At 50.4% G+C, this 15627-nt stretch overlaps 1 protein-coding gene across 1 annotated transcript; it reads right to left on the bottom strand.

Moving 5' to 3' along the window:
* Nucleotides 1–1111: 1111 nt before the first annotated feature.
* On the bottom strand, nucleotides 1112–15222 carry Upk1a (uroplakin 1A). Its single transcript, XM_076551698.1, has 8 exons — nucleotides 14456–15222; nucleotides 14264–14351; nucleotides 8926–9126; nucleotides 5365–5439; nucleotides 5140–5247; nucleotides 2209–2388; nucleotides 1790–1873; nucleotides 1112–1663 (listed from the first exon to the last, which is right to left on the bottom strand). Exons 2-8 carry the CDS (start codon nucleotides 14342–14344, stop codon nucleotides 1619–1621), a joined length of 774 nt encoding a protein of 257 aa, XP_076407813.1. The 5' UTR covers nucleotides 14345–14351; nucleotides 14456–15222; the 3' UTR covers nucleotides 1112–1618.
* Nucleotides 15223–15627: the final 405 nt, after the last annotated feature.

The following is a 15627-nucleotide window of genomic DNA, read 5'->3' as shown; positions in this document are numbered from 1 at the left end:
TCATGCTTGGGACTACAGAAAAGCCGGTTCAGCCAGTCAGCTAGCTGGGTCTCTTCTACTGTATTAAAATCTGGAAGGTATCACATCTCTATGGTGTTTTGAAAATTCTGATTTGAAGCTAGCCACAGTGATGCAGATCTGTAATCCCAGTACTCAAGAGGTGGAGGCAGGGGCATCAGAGTATGATGCTAGTGGTACCATGACTCAGTAGGCAAAGAAGAGCTGAGTTCAGAGCTCACACTTTAGTAGCTCCAGCGCTGGGTAGGTCAGAGATGGGAGGATTGTTGGGGCTCACGAGCCAGAAAATCTAGCCTGAAAAAAATGTTGGGCTCAAGGTTCAGTGAGAGACCATGTCTTAAGGGAATAAAGTGAAGCACAGAGAAAGACAGATGACCTCTGCCAGGTGGCGGTGGCCCATGCCTTTAATCCCAGCACTAGGGAGGCAGAGGCAGGTGGATCTTTGTGAGTTTGAGGCCAGCCTGGTCTGCAGAGTGAGTTCCAGGAAAGGCGCAAAGCTACAAAGAGAAACCCTGTCTCGAAAAACCAAAAAAAAAAAAAAAAAAAAAAGACAGATGACCTCATCTGGACTGAGTGTGTGTGTATATGCGTGAGCACGCATGAGAGAGAGAGAGAGAGAGAGAGAGAGAGAGAGAGAGAGAGAGAGAGAGAGAGAATTTCAAAGCACTAAGTCTGACGTTCTCGGAGGAAGCTTGTCTAAGAGTGAAGCTGGTTTCTGGAAACCTAGACTGAACTCCTGTATCCAGACATGCCTGCAGCTGGCCATTCTGAATCAATGGCATGAACCAATAAATCCCATGTGATGCTTCACCAATGCCAGGTGGATATCACCACTTCCTTCTGAAATCTTATTCACTCACCCTTGTCTCCAAAAGAAAACAAACCCAGGCTGGGTGGGGTGTTGCATGCCTGGAATAACAGCATTCTCAAGGTGGAGACAGGAAGGGGAGGTGATTGTGAATGACACCTGTAATCTTCTCAAGAGGGGATCATCTTGGCCTCCAGGCTAGCCTAGGATACATATAAATTCCAAAGACTGTCTGGGCTTCAGAGTAAAACTCCTATCTCCAATAACACAGAAAACAGACTCATCTACTCATTCAGCCAGCCAGTGTTTATTAGACATACGCTGGGTGATGACGGAGACCCCACAATGACCACAGCAGAATGTGTCCCTCCTCTTTCAGCAATCTAGGTCTACTAGAGCTTATACAAGCTATTGAGCAACAACGACTACACCTGCAAGAATTTCGGAAGCCACAAGAGAGGTGCATGATGGGTTGTCAGGAACAGTTGGAAGGGCCTCCGAGGACAGGACATTTTGATGTCCCTAGGAAGATGAACCAGATCTGCCAAGTGACACAGGGCCACAGGGGTCCAGGCCCACAAAAGCAGGGCCTGGGGCACAGCTGGGGTCCAGGGCAGCTCCCACACCTACAACAGGACTTGGTATTGCAAGAAGGAAAGATGGAGGGAGTGGGCAGGAGCAAGTTGTGGCTGAGACACACGAGGTTGGGGTGGGAGGAGCTTGAGGAGGTCCGGGTGTGGCTGAGAGGCAGGATCTTCAGGCAGAGGTGAACACATGGCCTCCCCCTCATCTTCAGAGAGTGGTGTAGAAATACATGGCTATCAGCATCACAGGGAGCTAGGGGGGCAAATGATGGGATTGGGCAATCCAGTCCAAACCTGCTTGTCTCCCCCAAGCCCACACCCACACCCCTGGACACCCGCAGGTCCCTCCTCCACAGCCCACAGGTGTCTCCTTTCTCACTGTCCACATCAAGATGGCGAAGCCGAACCACGATATGCCCCATGTGTAGCTGTCAATGGCATGGCCGATGTGCTCGAAGCAGCCCTGGAGAGAGAGACAACAGAGGTTCACTGAGTGGCAGGATGGCAGGATGGCAGGATGGCAGGATGGCAGGCATGCGTACAAGGCCTGGCTCCAGCAACTGATGCCATTCCTGTTGCTGCTCTCAATCCCAGCCAGCCAGCTGCAGACATCAGGTCTGAATCAGAGTATTTGTGCATCCTGCTGACTCATACAAAGAGCTGGGAGGGCCAGGGAGAAGGGAAAGAAGAGAAGGCCAGCGAGGAGAGGCTGGAAGACAGATGGACAGACCGACAGTAGAAGGGCGGAGGGGGAAACAGAGCAGATGATAGACAGCCGCAGAGGACAAAGGGACACACCTTGGTAAACAAGTAGTCCACGTGGCCCACTCGGCAGCCTTCTCCATTGATGGGGATGAAGTTCCCTGTCCGGCGGCAGCACAGAGGGGGCCAGGGGAATTCCACTTCCGGAGTGGCTGCCCGGAAGGCTGATGTGTAATTCACCCAGTCCATGGGGCCAGATGTGCCACAGCATTCTTGCTGTAGGAAGAGCCAGGCTTAGGCTGGGGCTGAGGTCACACAGTTAAAGAGAGGCAGATGGACATTTGGCACAGCTGGACCCCACTCGTTAGAGTCCTGGACTCTGCGAAGGCTGACAGGTTTGGCCCAAGCCTACATTCATTTTCTTTTAAAATTCTTTGGTTGATAATTCTTTGGTGCTGTCAAAATGACACCAAACACTAAATGGGGCTGGGTGGTGGTGGAGGGACAGTGCGGGGAGATAGCCCAGCATTTAAGACACCTGATGCTTTTCAAGAGGATCCAAGTCCAGTTCCCAGCATCCATGTTGGGTGGCTCACAACCCCCTGTAATTCTAGTTCCAGAGGATTCCATGTCCTCTTCTGACCTCTGTGAGCACCGCCCCCCCCACACACACACATGTCTAGACATACACACAGACACACATATGCACATAAAAAAATTAAATCAGATTTTACAAAAGCAGACTTACGGCTTTTCTCAGCCCACCGAGTGGTTTGTTGTTGTTGTGGGGACACGGTCTCACTATGTAACCTAAACTGGTGGCAGCCTGCCTCCGCCTCCCCAAGTGCTGGAATTCTAGGGGTTTACACAATGCCCGGCTCAAATGGGTATTTAACCAGAAGCCCTTGGGTGGGCACCCCTCAACATGGTGCAGTTTCTGGGCCACTGCGTGACTTGGCCTGAGCTAGGATTCAACACCTGCTTCCTCCTCCTCCTCCTCCTCCTCCTCCTCCTCCTCCTCTGCTTCCCTTTCTCCTCCTTTTTCTTCTGCAATATTATGTTGGATGCATTAAGAGTCCAGCTTCTGAGCTAGCTATGGGTGTATTGTGTCTCAGACCTGGAATCCCAGAACTGGGAAGCAGAAGCAGAAGGCATGAGGATCTCAAAGTCATCTTTGGGTGTATAAAGAGTTCAACACCAGCCTGGACTTCAGGAATTTTTGTTTGTTTGTTTGTTTTTTTTTTTTTTTTTTTTTTTTTTTTTGGTTGGTTGGTTTTTTCGAGACAGGGTTTCTCTGTGTAGCTTTGCGCCTTTCCTGGAGCTCACTTGGTAGCCCAGGCTGGCCTCGAACTCACAGAGATCCGCCTGGCTCTGCCTCCCGAGTGCTGGGATTAAAGGCGTGCGCCACCAACGCCCAGCTGGTTGGTTTGTTTTTTGAGACAGGGTTCCTGGCAGCCCTGGAACCCACTCTATAGATCAAGCTGGCCTCACAAGATCTACCCACTGGGATCAACGCATGTGCCACCTGTTTGGTTAGAGCCTCCGGCTCGCCCCTGCAGGTTCCAGGAACCTCCCTGTCTCTCTCTCAGAGAGTCTCCGAACAAAGGAAAGGCGCCAAAAAGCCTAGTTCTGCATTCTTGATGACTATTGCTCCCCTGATGCTGCCCGCCTAAGTGCTCAGCTTTTGACCATACTTGGCCACAAATCCAGCTCGTGGTGGACATGTCATCACCCTTCACCTACAATCTATAAAACATCCCGCCTTAGCTGGGGCACTCGAATTCTCTGGCCTCAATCTCTGGACCAGAGAAACTGCCTCAGTTGCTTTGCCCTCAAATGCCTGTTGTTACACTTTTTCAATTCGGCTTGTTCTGGCTTACTGCATCAGCAGAGAAACTTATTATCGGAGGACAGAAAACCTATTGCCACCATTCTGGACTTGACCTCTGTCTTAAAAATGAGTGGTAAGCAGGGTTGGAGAAATGACTCAGAGGTTAAGAGCACAGGCTGCTCTTGCAGAGGAAATGGGTTCAGTTTCCATCATCCACATTAAGTGGCTCACAACTACCTGTGACTCCAGCTCCAGGGGATCTGATGCCCTCTTCCGGCCATTGAGGGCACTGCATACACAGACAGCATGAGAAACACTCATACACAAAACTGAAAAATAAAAATCCCTTTTTTCTAATTTTAGTGTGTGTCTCTGTGGTTTGCATGTTTTTGCACGTGTGTGGTTTGCACATGTGTGCATGTATGTGGAGGCCTGAAGTCGATGGAAACAAGCATCCTTGGATGACTCTTCCATCTCCTTTACTGAGGCAGTGTATCTCAATCAGACCCAGAGCTTACCAATATGGCTAGTCTAGCTAGCCAGCTTCTCTGCGGTGTCCCCTGCCTCCACCTGAGACTGGAATTACACCCTCAGCCCGCTTTATCTGGGTTTCGGGCAACCTGATTCTGACCTTCTCACTTGTAGAAGAGGCACCTAACCACTGAGCCATCTCCCCAACCCGTAACATACATATTCTTTAAAAATATAATAAAGGAGCTCATCATGGTGGAACAGGGCTGTCATTCTAGCTACTCAGGAGACTGAGACAGGATCACAAGTTCAAGGCCTGCCTGGGCTACATAGTGAATTAAAGGGTAGCAACCCTATCTCACTCAAAAAGTCAAAAAGTAAAAAAAAAAGAGGGCTGAGAAGTAGAGTAACAAATAGCTAAGTGGTAGAGCCCTTGGCTTGAATTAGTAAGTCCTGGGTTTGGTCCCCAGCAACACACACACACACACACACACACACACACACACACACACACACACACACGCTCAAGGTCAGTCTGGCTTCCACACTAAAGGTCACTGTCATCATCCACTGTCAGTGTCCCAGTGCGGGCCCTGCCACCCACCGACCTGGTGACCCTGGACAGTCTGCTGTCTACAAAACCATAGTGACCAAAGGCCCCCTGCCCCACCTGGGTCCCCAAGTGGATGTCCTCACACATGGGGTGACCACAGAGCCCGACCCACCTCAATCATGACCCGGTCCCAGAGGCGGGTGAGCTCCTGGCCCTGGTCGCTGTCTGCACTGTAGAAGGTCAACATTTGCTTGGTGATCAGGGACGGGTTGGACACCATCTGAGGAGGGAGGACAGGGAAGAGCAGGAGCCAGCTGGATAGGGATGGGGGTCTACTCCCCTCTACCCTCCCAACTCTAGGGATGCCCCCCCTGCCCCTGGCCTCCACTTGGCTCACATAGTCACGGTGGGTGTAGGATGTGATGCAAGAGGCACACTCAAAGATGTAGACGATGAGCATCAGCAACAGGTACTGTGGAGAGAACGGAGGCAGCCCATGGCAGAGGCCAGCTGGAGGCCATGCCTAAGAGCCTCGGGCCAAAGGGCCAAAACAGAGGTGGCAGGTTCTCATTGTGCAGACTTCCCTTGTTAGCCTGGAAATCACTACATACAGAGCTGGTTTCAAATTCATAGAAATATGCCCCACCCCCTCCTGCCACCGAGAGATGGAATTAAGGGTGTGCCATAATACACAGCCCCAAACAGAACTTTTGTTCAGGGGACAGTGCTACCTAGCATGTATAAGACTCTGGGTTCCCTCTCCAGCAGTGTACGCACACACACACACACACACACACACACACAAACAAAAAACACAGAGGGACTAATTTTGAAAAAGTAGTGTGTGAGGTGGAAGATTGAAAACTTGAGACCAAGCTGGTCAGTGATGGCGCACGCCTTTAATCCCAGTGCTAGGAAGGCAGAAGCAGGTGGATCTCTCTGAGTTTGAGGACAGCCTGGTTTACCGAGTGAGTTCTAGGACAGCCAGGGCTACACAGAGAAACCCGTCTCCAAAAACCAAAAAGGAAAATAAAAAACAAAAGCAACGAAGCTGTTCTCAAGGTGTCAGCATTTCTGCTCACACAGGGCACTGGAGACAGAAGGGATTAAGGAGAAAAAAAAAATTTTTTTTGAGACAGGGTTTCTCTGTGTAGCTTTGCTCCTTTCCTAGAGCTCACTTGGTAGCCCAGGCTGGCCTCGAACTCACAGAGATCCACCTGGCTCTGCCTCCCAAGTGCTGGGATTAAAGGCGTGCGCCACCACTGCCCAGCAAGAGAATGTTTTGCAGTGTGCCATGGCCTAGAGGGCAAAAAGCATTAAAAGGTCAATATAACTCAGCAGTAGAGTACTTGCCTAGAATCCATCAGTGATGGGCTGGGTGCTTGTCTATTACACCCAAAGCCTGGGTTCCTTCCTCAGAAAGGCACGGTGTCTTTATATGTCACATAAAAAATATACTCAGATATTTACAGAAAAATACCTGGACGTCTAGATTATGGTTCAAAATCCTTTGGGGAGGGGCTGAGAAGTGGCTCAGGAGCTGAGAGAGCAGTGCACAGGGAGGCCCTGAGTAAAGCCCCTGCACCCACACCAGGAGGCTCACACCACCAGTACCTTTAGTTCCGGGGCACCTGCTGCCCTCTTGTGGCCTTCACATGCACCTGCACTCACGTGCACATACCCACAGACATATACACATTTAAAAACATGAGCCGGGTGTGGTGGTGCACACTTCTAATCCCAGCACCCGGGAGGCAGAGGCAGGAGGATCTCTGAGTTCAAGGCCAAATTGGTCTACAGAGTGAGTTCTAGGACAGTCACAGCTACACAATGAGGAAAAAAAAATGAGGAGAAAGACAAGTCAGATATATTTTTAAAAAATTAGAGGTCAGGCATGATGGTGCATGCCTTTAATCCCCGAACTTGGGAGGCAGAGGCAGGAGGATTTTTGTGAGTTTGAGGCTGGGCTGGTCAACACAGCAAGCTCCAGGACAGCCAGGACTCCATAGAGAGACCTTGTCTCAAAAGAATCAACAAACAAAAACAGTAGCTAGGTTGACTTCCAGGCTTTGATTAAACTGTTATGTCAGAAAGCTAAATATGTGATCGGAGGGTGGGGAGGAGGGCTGGGAACATGAGAGAGGGACTGGGTGTGGCAGTGTACACCTGCAGTCTCAGCACCTAGGCAGAAGCGGCAGGCATCTGTGAGGAGCTTGGTCCACACAGTGTGTCAGAAGAGGCGGGTGGGGGGATAGGAGGAGGAGGGAGTGTGAGGAAGTCCTTCCATCAATAGCCCCATCTTATACATAATAAAGGCCAACTCTCCTTAGCCGCTCCCCTCCCAGCCCCTACCTGTACTGTTTTCTGACTGCCGGATAGATGGCGCCCGCTCCGGCCACAGGGCCTTTGCTCATGCTGCTCTTGAGTGCACACTGTGCTCACTGCCCCTCACCTGCTTTTCTCTGCTGCTGCTGCTGCTGCTGGATGTGGGTTTTCCTCACCCTACCCAGGCTCCCTTGTTTCCCCAGACCAAGGGTGTTTTCGCTGTGCTTCTTGTCCAGTAAACACTTATTGACTACATAAAGTTCCTGGGAGGCTAAGGACCCTCCGTAGCAGAGGAAGCACTGAGCTGTTTGCACAGGACATCTGCTGCCCAACACCAGGGAGAGGCAGTGGCTCCCCCCTTGGAGCTTCCGTTTCTCTCTCTGGTAAATGAGCTTAAAATGGAATATAGAATAGAATATATAGCTTAATATAGAAGCCACAATTTCATATGGCTTCTGGGAAGCCCGAGAGAGCTCATGGCCTAAACTGCTTGCTATAAGGGCAGGGGCAGGGGATGTGGCAGGGATTAAAAGTGTGGGCTCCCTGGGGGTGGCGGTTCATTTCAAAGCAGGCTTGGTTTACACAGTAAATTCAAGGTCAACCAAAGCAGAATGAGACCCCCATCTTAAAACAAAACAAAACAAAAAGGTGGAACACATCTCTAATCCAAGCACTGAGAGGCTGAGGCAGGAGGACTGTGAGTTGGAGGGCAGCTGGGGCGGCATAGGAGACTTTGTCTTAAAAATGTAAAAGCAGGGGCTGGAGAGATGGCTGGCTTAGTGAAAGCCGTGTGCTGCTCTTCAGAGGTCCCGAGTTCAGTTCCCAGCTCCCCCATCAGCATCCCACCGCCACCTGCAACTCCAGCATCAGGGGAGCCAACTCCCTCTTCTGGATTCCTTGGACAGCTGAGCAAGTGTGCCACACATATGCACACTCATACACTAATAAAACACAAGAAATCTTGGGGCTGGAGAGATGGCTCACAGGTTAAGAGCACTGGCTGATACTGAGTTCAAGTCCCACAACCACATGGTGGCTCACAACTCTCTGTAATGAGATCTGGTGCCCTCTTCTGGTGTGCAGGTGTACATGCAGAGCTCTCATACATAAAAAAAATATATAAATAAATAAATAAAATAAAATAGAGTAACTCTTAAACAGCAACTAGAATTGAGTCAAGAGCTGGTTTGTTCTGGTGTAACTGGGCTGTGTGGTCCTGTATGGGTGACTTCCTCTCCCTGAATCTGTTCCAATTTTTTGTCAAATAGTGTAGAGGTGATGACATTTCATCACAGGCCACGTAACATATTTGAACTAATCTGTGTAAAGTGTTGAGCTCGGGTTATATATTGCATGCTTGTTAACTGATAGCTGTGTTATTATAATTCATTGTTATTGCAACTCAGGACCACAGATCTTGGAGACCAATTAGTTGGGTTTCAATTCTCATTATATTATTGGGAATTCTTCAATGAGGGTGATGGTAGAAACTAAGTTATGGGGCCAGGGCATGGTGAATGAGATGGTGTTGTGAGGTCCTAAGTGAGGTGCCATCCAGGAGTCACCCTCATGGCCCCTGCTGTCACCCGTGACTGTGATGACCACTTCCACCATCCCCAACCTGGGATCTCACCGCGAGGATCATGGACCGACGGCGGCAGAGTGCGGCTCCCACACCAAAGCTGGCCACCACGAAGAAAGAGAAGCCGCAGAAGATGGCAATCCAGGCGCCAGCGAAGACATCATCCTTGCCTGAGACGCCCATCAGTGGGTACACACGGTACTGGTCAGCTGTCACCCACACTGTCTCGGCAAACAGGGCCAGGCCTGACAACTGGACAGGAAAGGTTAGGGAACTATGGGAAGTATGCCTGGGGCCAGCAGTTGGGGTGTGAGTCTCCAAAAGCACTTCTTTCCTGGTCCAGAACCTGCCCGTGCCCTTGGGGTAAAGTGGGCTTGGAAAGGGCCAGCCACATCTTTATGAGCAGGGATGGGGTAGGAAGAAGCCAAGAAGGAAGAAATAGGTCCAGCTAGAACCTCAGCCCCCACATCCCAGGTGCCAGTGGCTTCAAAGACAAAAGGAGATGCCACATGCCAGGCTTGGCAAGCAGGGTGGACATAGGAAGGTGCCCTATTGGCCCGCCGTACTTCCTGGTGCTGTCCCTAGGACAGGATTGGACAGGTGGGCAGAGCTATACGGCACCTGCGTCAACCCCTCCATCGGTCAGTTCATCTGACAGGTGCACTGTCCCGGGCAAGGCCAGAGCCATCTCACGGGCTTTTTCTCTGCAGCACCATGACAAGGGTGGCCACATGGCAGAGCATGTGTGACTGTCCAGATGCCTGGAGCCTGGCATTCCGTGGTCTTATATGGAGCAGCCTAGAGGCCATGGGAGCTACTGAAGGGCATATAGCGGTGAGCCACACTGGAACAAGAAAATAGACTTATCTGTTTCTGTCTGCTGTGTTGGCTGAAAGAAATACCAGAAAGACTAGGGCATGTCTCTCAGCTGGCAGAGGGCTTCTCTGGCATGCAGGAAAGCCCTGTATTCAGTTGCCAGCCTTATAGAATCTGGGCCTGCTGGTCCATACCTATAAGCTCAGTAGAGGCAGGAGGATCCAAAGTTCAAGTCTATCCTTAGCTGCATAGGGAGTTTGAGGTCAGGCTAGACTACATGAGAGACCTTCTCTCAAAAATAACAAAAAAAAAGGGAGCGGGGGCTGGAGAGACAGCTCAGGGGTTAAGAGCACTGCCTGCTCTTCCAGAGAAGTCCTGAGTTTAATTCCCAGAAACCACACGGTGGCTCACAACCATCTATAATGAGATCTGGTGCCCTCTTCTGGCCTGCAGGCATACATGCAGACAGAACACTGTATGTATAATAAATAAATCTTTAAAAAAAATAACAAAAAAGAAACAAAGATCTGGTAACTACAAGGTTGCTTTACCGTGGGGACAAAGAGTTAAAAACTCTGTTATCTATAAAGCTAGGCATGGTGGGTGGCACAGGCCTTTAATCCCAGCACCTGGGGGGCAGAGCAGAGGCTGGTGGGCATGTGAGTTCTGATATACGGAGAAACCCAGTGTCGAAAAACAAAAAAAAGAAGAGGAGGAAAGAGAAAAAGGAGAAGGAAGACAACTTCTGTGGGTGGGCTTTTGTTTGTCGTTTTGGTTTTTTGAGAAGACAAGCTCTCCGGATGTAGCCCAGGGTGGCCTGGATTTACTGTGTAGCCCAGGGTAGCCTACCCTCCTATTGGAGCTGCCTCAATACTAGAGGTGTGTCGATCACACAGGGCTATCTGTGGATATTTGTGATGGTGATAAAAGCTAACAATGTTTTGTTTTTTGAGACAGGGTTTCTCTATGTAACAGCCCTGGCTGTCCTGGATCTCGCTCTGTAGACCATACTGGCCTCAAAGTCACAGAGATTCACCTGCCTCTGCCTCCCAAGTGCTGGGATTAAGGTGTGAGCCACCACCACCTGGCAAAAGCTAATACTTGTAATGGATTACTGTGCACTGAGTGTGTGATAATCAGCATTGTTACTAGCTGTGGTACCGACGACTCAGGACCATGCAAATAATATACCACTTGCTGCAGGCCACAAAAAATATATGAAGTAGGGATTCAGCTGATTATGACAAAGCTGTACCTGGAAGAATTAAGAACTCTTCCAGAGGTTGAGGCCAAGACTCAAGGAGTTTTAGTGATATTGGCTTCTGATTATTAGCCATTTTCAACTATGAATTTCTCGTGTGCTACTGTAGCTTTTCCATCATCCACTGGGCACAATTTCCCCTCTACAATGAAAGTGTTTGTGTAACTTTCTCCAGCTGTGCTACACCAGACACAGTCAAGATCCCTAATTTCAGGCCCCTCTGTAATTATTGCCATTAGCAGCATCCGGCCAGGACCATCCTCGGATGGAGGAAAGTATCTTATCTGAGACACCTCCCAGATTCTCGAAGAACAGACTTAAGCATCCAGACTACTTGTCTGAGAAGGTCTGGCAGATGTGCTAATTAAGCTTAACTTTCCTCTTTCCGAAGTCTTATCTCTAGTTTTAGATCTTCCTTTAACAACTAACTCAGAACTAAAGGGTTTCTACTTACAGGCACATCAGGCTATGACTCAGGCTGCCCAGCCACCCAGTGCACTCCCCCGCCCTGCCAGAAAACGGCAGGAGCTGAGATTGCTTGGACAGATAAGGGGACCAAAGGAAAATAGAAGGCAGTTTTATTTTCACCCATGGCCTAGTGACTTATAGGTTCTATAGGTTCAAGGAACCACTTCTACGAATACAGTTTGAGCACATAAACCCCTTTGCTTAGATAGGAACTGAATTTAGCCTCAGGTGATTCATTTCCCATTAGCCACTTCCCTTTTGGGTTGCAGATGATGGCTGGCAATTACTGCTCTTTGTGTGGGTCTTATTGCCCTGACCCTGCGGGAATTCAAGCCTGGTGACCTTGCCTCAGCCGGAGCATTGGTGTTGCATGGGTATATAACTGTAGACCTCAGAGACTTGACAGAACTAGGTTGAAGGACTAGAAGAGAGGACTAGAAGGACGAGATGGAAGGTGAGGAAGAGCCAGGTGGGGAAGAACTAGGTGGGTAAGAACGAGATGAGAAAGACCAAGATGGCGCAGAACTGAGACGAAGGAGTCAAGACAGTCTTAGAGGGAACAGCAGGAAGATGTAGAGAGACTCAGGCAAGAGAGGAGCCAAGTGTGAGAGCAGAAAAGAAGCTGTGTGGAGAGAGAGCTGACTCTGAAGAACAAAGCGTATGGACTAAAGAATTTCATGTGCGTAGATTTGTTAGAGAATCCCTCCGATTAATCCACCGCTGGTTAAGTCTCTTCCGGAAATCTGGGAGAAGGCTATGGGGGGGCAGGACCCCAGTAGCTTTCCTTAACCACTTAGACAGACTCCAGGCTAAAACCCTTAGTCCAGGAACTCACTGTAGGCTCAGGCATCCTAGGATGAGAAAGCTAGGGCTCACACAGGAGCTATCGAGGGCGACAGGCCCACGACCGCTAGAGCCTGCCGGCCGAAGCAATGCAAAAGCATCACATGATTTTCACTGAGCCAACATCAAGGGCTGAAGAGGCGGCCCGTAGTTAGGAGTGCTTACCGCTCTTCCTGAGGACTGAGTCTGGTCCCCAGAAGCCACATCAGGTGGCTCTCAACCAGCTGGAACTCCAGCTCCAGGGAATCCAATGCCCCTCTGGCCCCTAAGGACACGGGCACTCACCTGCACCCACACACATATATATTCACATTTATTTACTTATTCTCTCTCTATGTAGCTCTGACTAGCATGGAACTCATTACGTAGACCAGGTTGGCCTTGAACTCACAGAGATCTGCCTGCCTCAGCCTCTCCAGTGCTGGTATTAATGACATGGGATACCACAATGGTTAGGTACACATACTTTAAAAATAAAAATCTTGGGGTGAGTAGGGAGTAAATTGAGAAAGTTGGGTAAAGGGGTGCTGAATATGACTAAAACACACTGTATGAAACTCTCAAATAACAAATAAAAAAATAAAATATCTTGGCTAGACATGGTGGTGCATACCGCTAACCCCAGACGTACGTAGATCTGTGAGTTCAAGGCCAGCCTGGTCTACATAGAAATACCCTAAAAAATAAAAGGGACAATTACCTCTGGATGTGGTACATGTCTTTATCCCAGCACTCAGGAGGCAGAGGCAGGTAGATCTCCAGGAGTTAGGGGCTAGCCCAGTCTACTTAGCAAGGTCCAGGCCAGCCAAGGCTACATAGTGAGACCCTGTCTCAAAAAACTGAAAGCAGTCACTTTGTGATAATAGCTACCATATGTTTAAAAATATTATTTATTGTGTGTGGGTGTGCATAAGAAAGAGTGCAATTCCTTGAGTGTGGAGGTCAAGGAGTTGGGGATTTAGCTCAGTGGTAGAGCGCTTGCCTAGCAAGTGCAAGGCCCTGGATTCAGTCCTCAGCTCTGGAAAAAAAAAAAAAAAAGACAGAGAGCACCTTGTGGGAGTCAGTTTCCTCCTTCCACTACTTGGGTGCCAGGAATTGAACTCAGGTCCTCAGGCTTAGCCACTGAGTTGTTTCAAACGCTGCATGATTTTTTTTGTTTAATGTAAATTTTGTTTGTGGTTCCACATTCAGTGCGAGCAGACCTGGAACTAGCTGCCTCTAACAAGTGCCCAAGGTGGGGAAGGGAGAAGGGGAGGGGATGAGCCTTGTTCTTCCTAGGTGTTACAGTTTTGTTGTGTTGTGACTGAGTCTTGCTGTGTAGCCCTGGCTATCCTGGAACTCCCTACAGAGGCCAGGCTGGCCTTGAATTTACAGCCACCCCCCACCTCTGCCTCCTCAGTGCTGGGATTAAAAGTGTGGGCCACCCCACCCAGCCAGAACGGTTCGTTTTTAAAGATTCGGTCTCCTGCAGCCCAGGCAGGTCTTCACATCTCTATGCAGCTGAAGCTGGCCATGAACTCTCTCTCTATGCACTTCAAGTGCTAGAATCATGGGTGTGCACTACACCCAGCTGCTTGAGCCCTCCCTCCCTCCCTCCCTCCCTCCCTCCCTCCTTCCCTCCCTCCCTCCCTCCCTCCCTCCCTCCCTCCCTCCCCTCTCGGAACATAGTTTCACACTCTGATCTAGGTTGGCCTTAAACTCCCAGCAGCTCTCTGGCCTCGTCCTTCCAAACCTAGGATTACAGGTGTGTACCACCATTCCTGTCTATCAAGCATTTCTCGCAAATTGTGGATGAGTCTACAAGAGCCGCCAGGGCTCAGGTACTGACAAGGAGGACTGAGAACAGGTTCCTCCCACCCTCTCTCCATCTGCAAGGTCAGGAAGCTGGGTTCCCTCCAGGCTGCAGGGACTGGAAACTACAGCAGATAGACTTGGGTCCTCATCCCCACCTCAGGTTTGGGGTTGTCACCGCCCCCATGCTCCCCAGAACTGGGGCCTCACCAGAATAATGATGTTGCCTACAACCAGCAGCCCCACCACCACAGGAGACCCCTTCTCTTCCTCTGTTGCTGCAGACGCCATCTTCCTGCTGGGGAAAAGGAGCAGGAATGAGACAGGACAGCAGTTGGGAGGGAGGGAGACCCAGCAGACCCTCTTCTCCACTCCACGCTCCGGCCATCAGGGGATGCTCACTTGCTGAAGAGCCCAGGCCGAGACCCACATGCCCCAGGTCCCAGAGCCTGGCAGCGAGCCTCCTACGGAATAGGGAAGTTGGGCTCTTACTGGGCACTTGTTGCTCTCAGTTCCCATGCCCTGTCAATTCCCAGAACCCTCCTCACCTTCAGTGCAGAAACCTCTCTGGCCAGCCCCACCCACAGCAGCTCCCTATATAAGCCCAAGCCCCTCCTTGAGCCAGACTCCAGGAGGGGGGGCAGGGGTGAGCAGGCTGACCACGATGGGAAGACAGATTGTATGAACTCCCTGACACTGAGTGATTTACAGACCTGAAATTCAGGATTGTGCTCATGACCGGCCACTGGGGCAAGGGAACATATGTACCCAAGGCCTCTGGTTCCCAGGCTGCCGTGATGCAGGGGTGGGGGTAGGGGGCAAGCTAACTGCCCGATGTGCTGCCCTTTCCCTAGGGGTGACATGGGCTTTCCTGGGAGCAGGGGTCAGATCCGTGACAGATCCTCCTGGGAATACAGATCAGAATACTGCCTTCTGCAGCTTTCTGAGGCCAGGAGCCCAGAGGGAGGACCAGAGAGAGACCCCCAGAGCAGAGGAGCACGGAGCAGGCCCAAGGCAGGGCAGTGGCAGGGACCGGAGAGGAAAGGCATTGGTTTGGGCAGCAGCAGCAGCAGCAGCAGCAAAGAGGATGGCGCTGGACATAGCTGGGGGTTTGAGACAGGTGTGTCTATATGAAGAGGGAGGAAGGAATGTACTAGAAGAAGGGGACATATGCAATGGGCTTGGCGACACACACACACACACACACACACACACACACACACACACACACACACACACACTCTTCTTCAGGCTGAAGAGCAGAAGGGATCTAAATTCAAGACAGAGTAAGTGCACACCTGTAATTGTAATCCCAGTAGTGGGGAGATACAGGCAAGGAGGATTATGGGTTCAAGACTATCCTGAGCTTCATTGGCAAAGGGGTTGGGGGGATGGACAGAGAGGGGGAGAAAGAGTGGAGGAGGAAGAGTGGGAGGAGGAGGAGGAGGAGGAGGAGGAGGAGGAGGGGGGGGGGAAGGCAGAAAGGAAGGGGAAACAAAAGAAAGAAACATATCTAGCTTAAATCCTGCTATCTCTTAGTGCCGCGCGCCTATGCGCACCCCTGCATTGTGCGT

This window comes from Peromyscus maniculatus, chromosome 1 (assembly GCF_049852395.1).
Source record: "Peromyscus maniculatus bairdii isolate BWxNUB_F1_BW_parent chromosome 1, HU_Pman_BW_mat_3.1, whole genome shotgun sequence".
In the NCBI taxonomy this organism is placed as follows: Eukaryota; Metazoa; Chordata; class Mammalia; order Rodentia; family Cricetidae; genus Peromyscus; species Peromyscus maniculatus.
This window is presented reverse-complemented; position numbering and strand designations above follow the sequence as displayed.

What these genes read in the sequence shown, in the direction of transcription:
- Upk1a (XM_076551698.1), bottom strand. Translation starts at nt 14,344, where the DNA reads ATGGCGTCTGCAGCAACAGAGGAAGAGAAGGGGTCTCCTGTGGTGGTG. An exon ending in TAGGCAACATCATTATTCTG is followed by an intron (nt 9,127 to 14,263) that starts GTGAGGCCCCAG and finishes TTTCCTGTCCAG; the next exon opens with TTGTCAGGCCTGGCCCTGTT. An exon ending in TCGCCATCTTGATGTGGACA is followed by an intron (nt 1,664 to 1,789) that starts GTGAGAAAGGAG and finishes TTGCCCCCCTAG; the next exon opens with CTCCCTGTGATGCTGATAGC.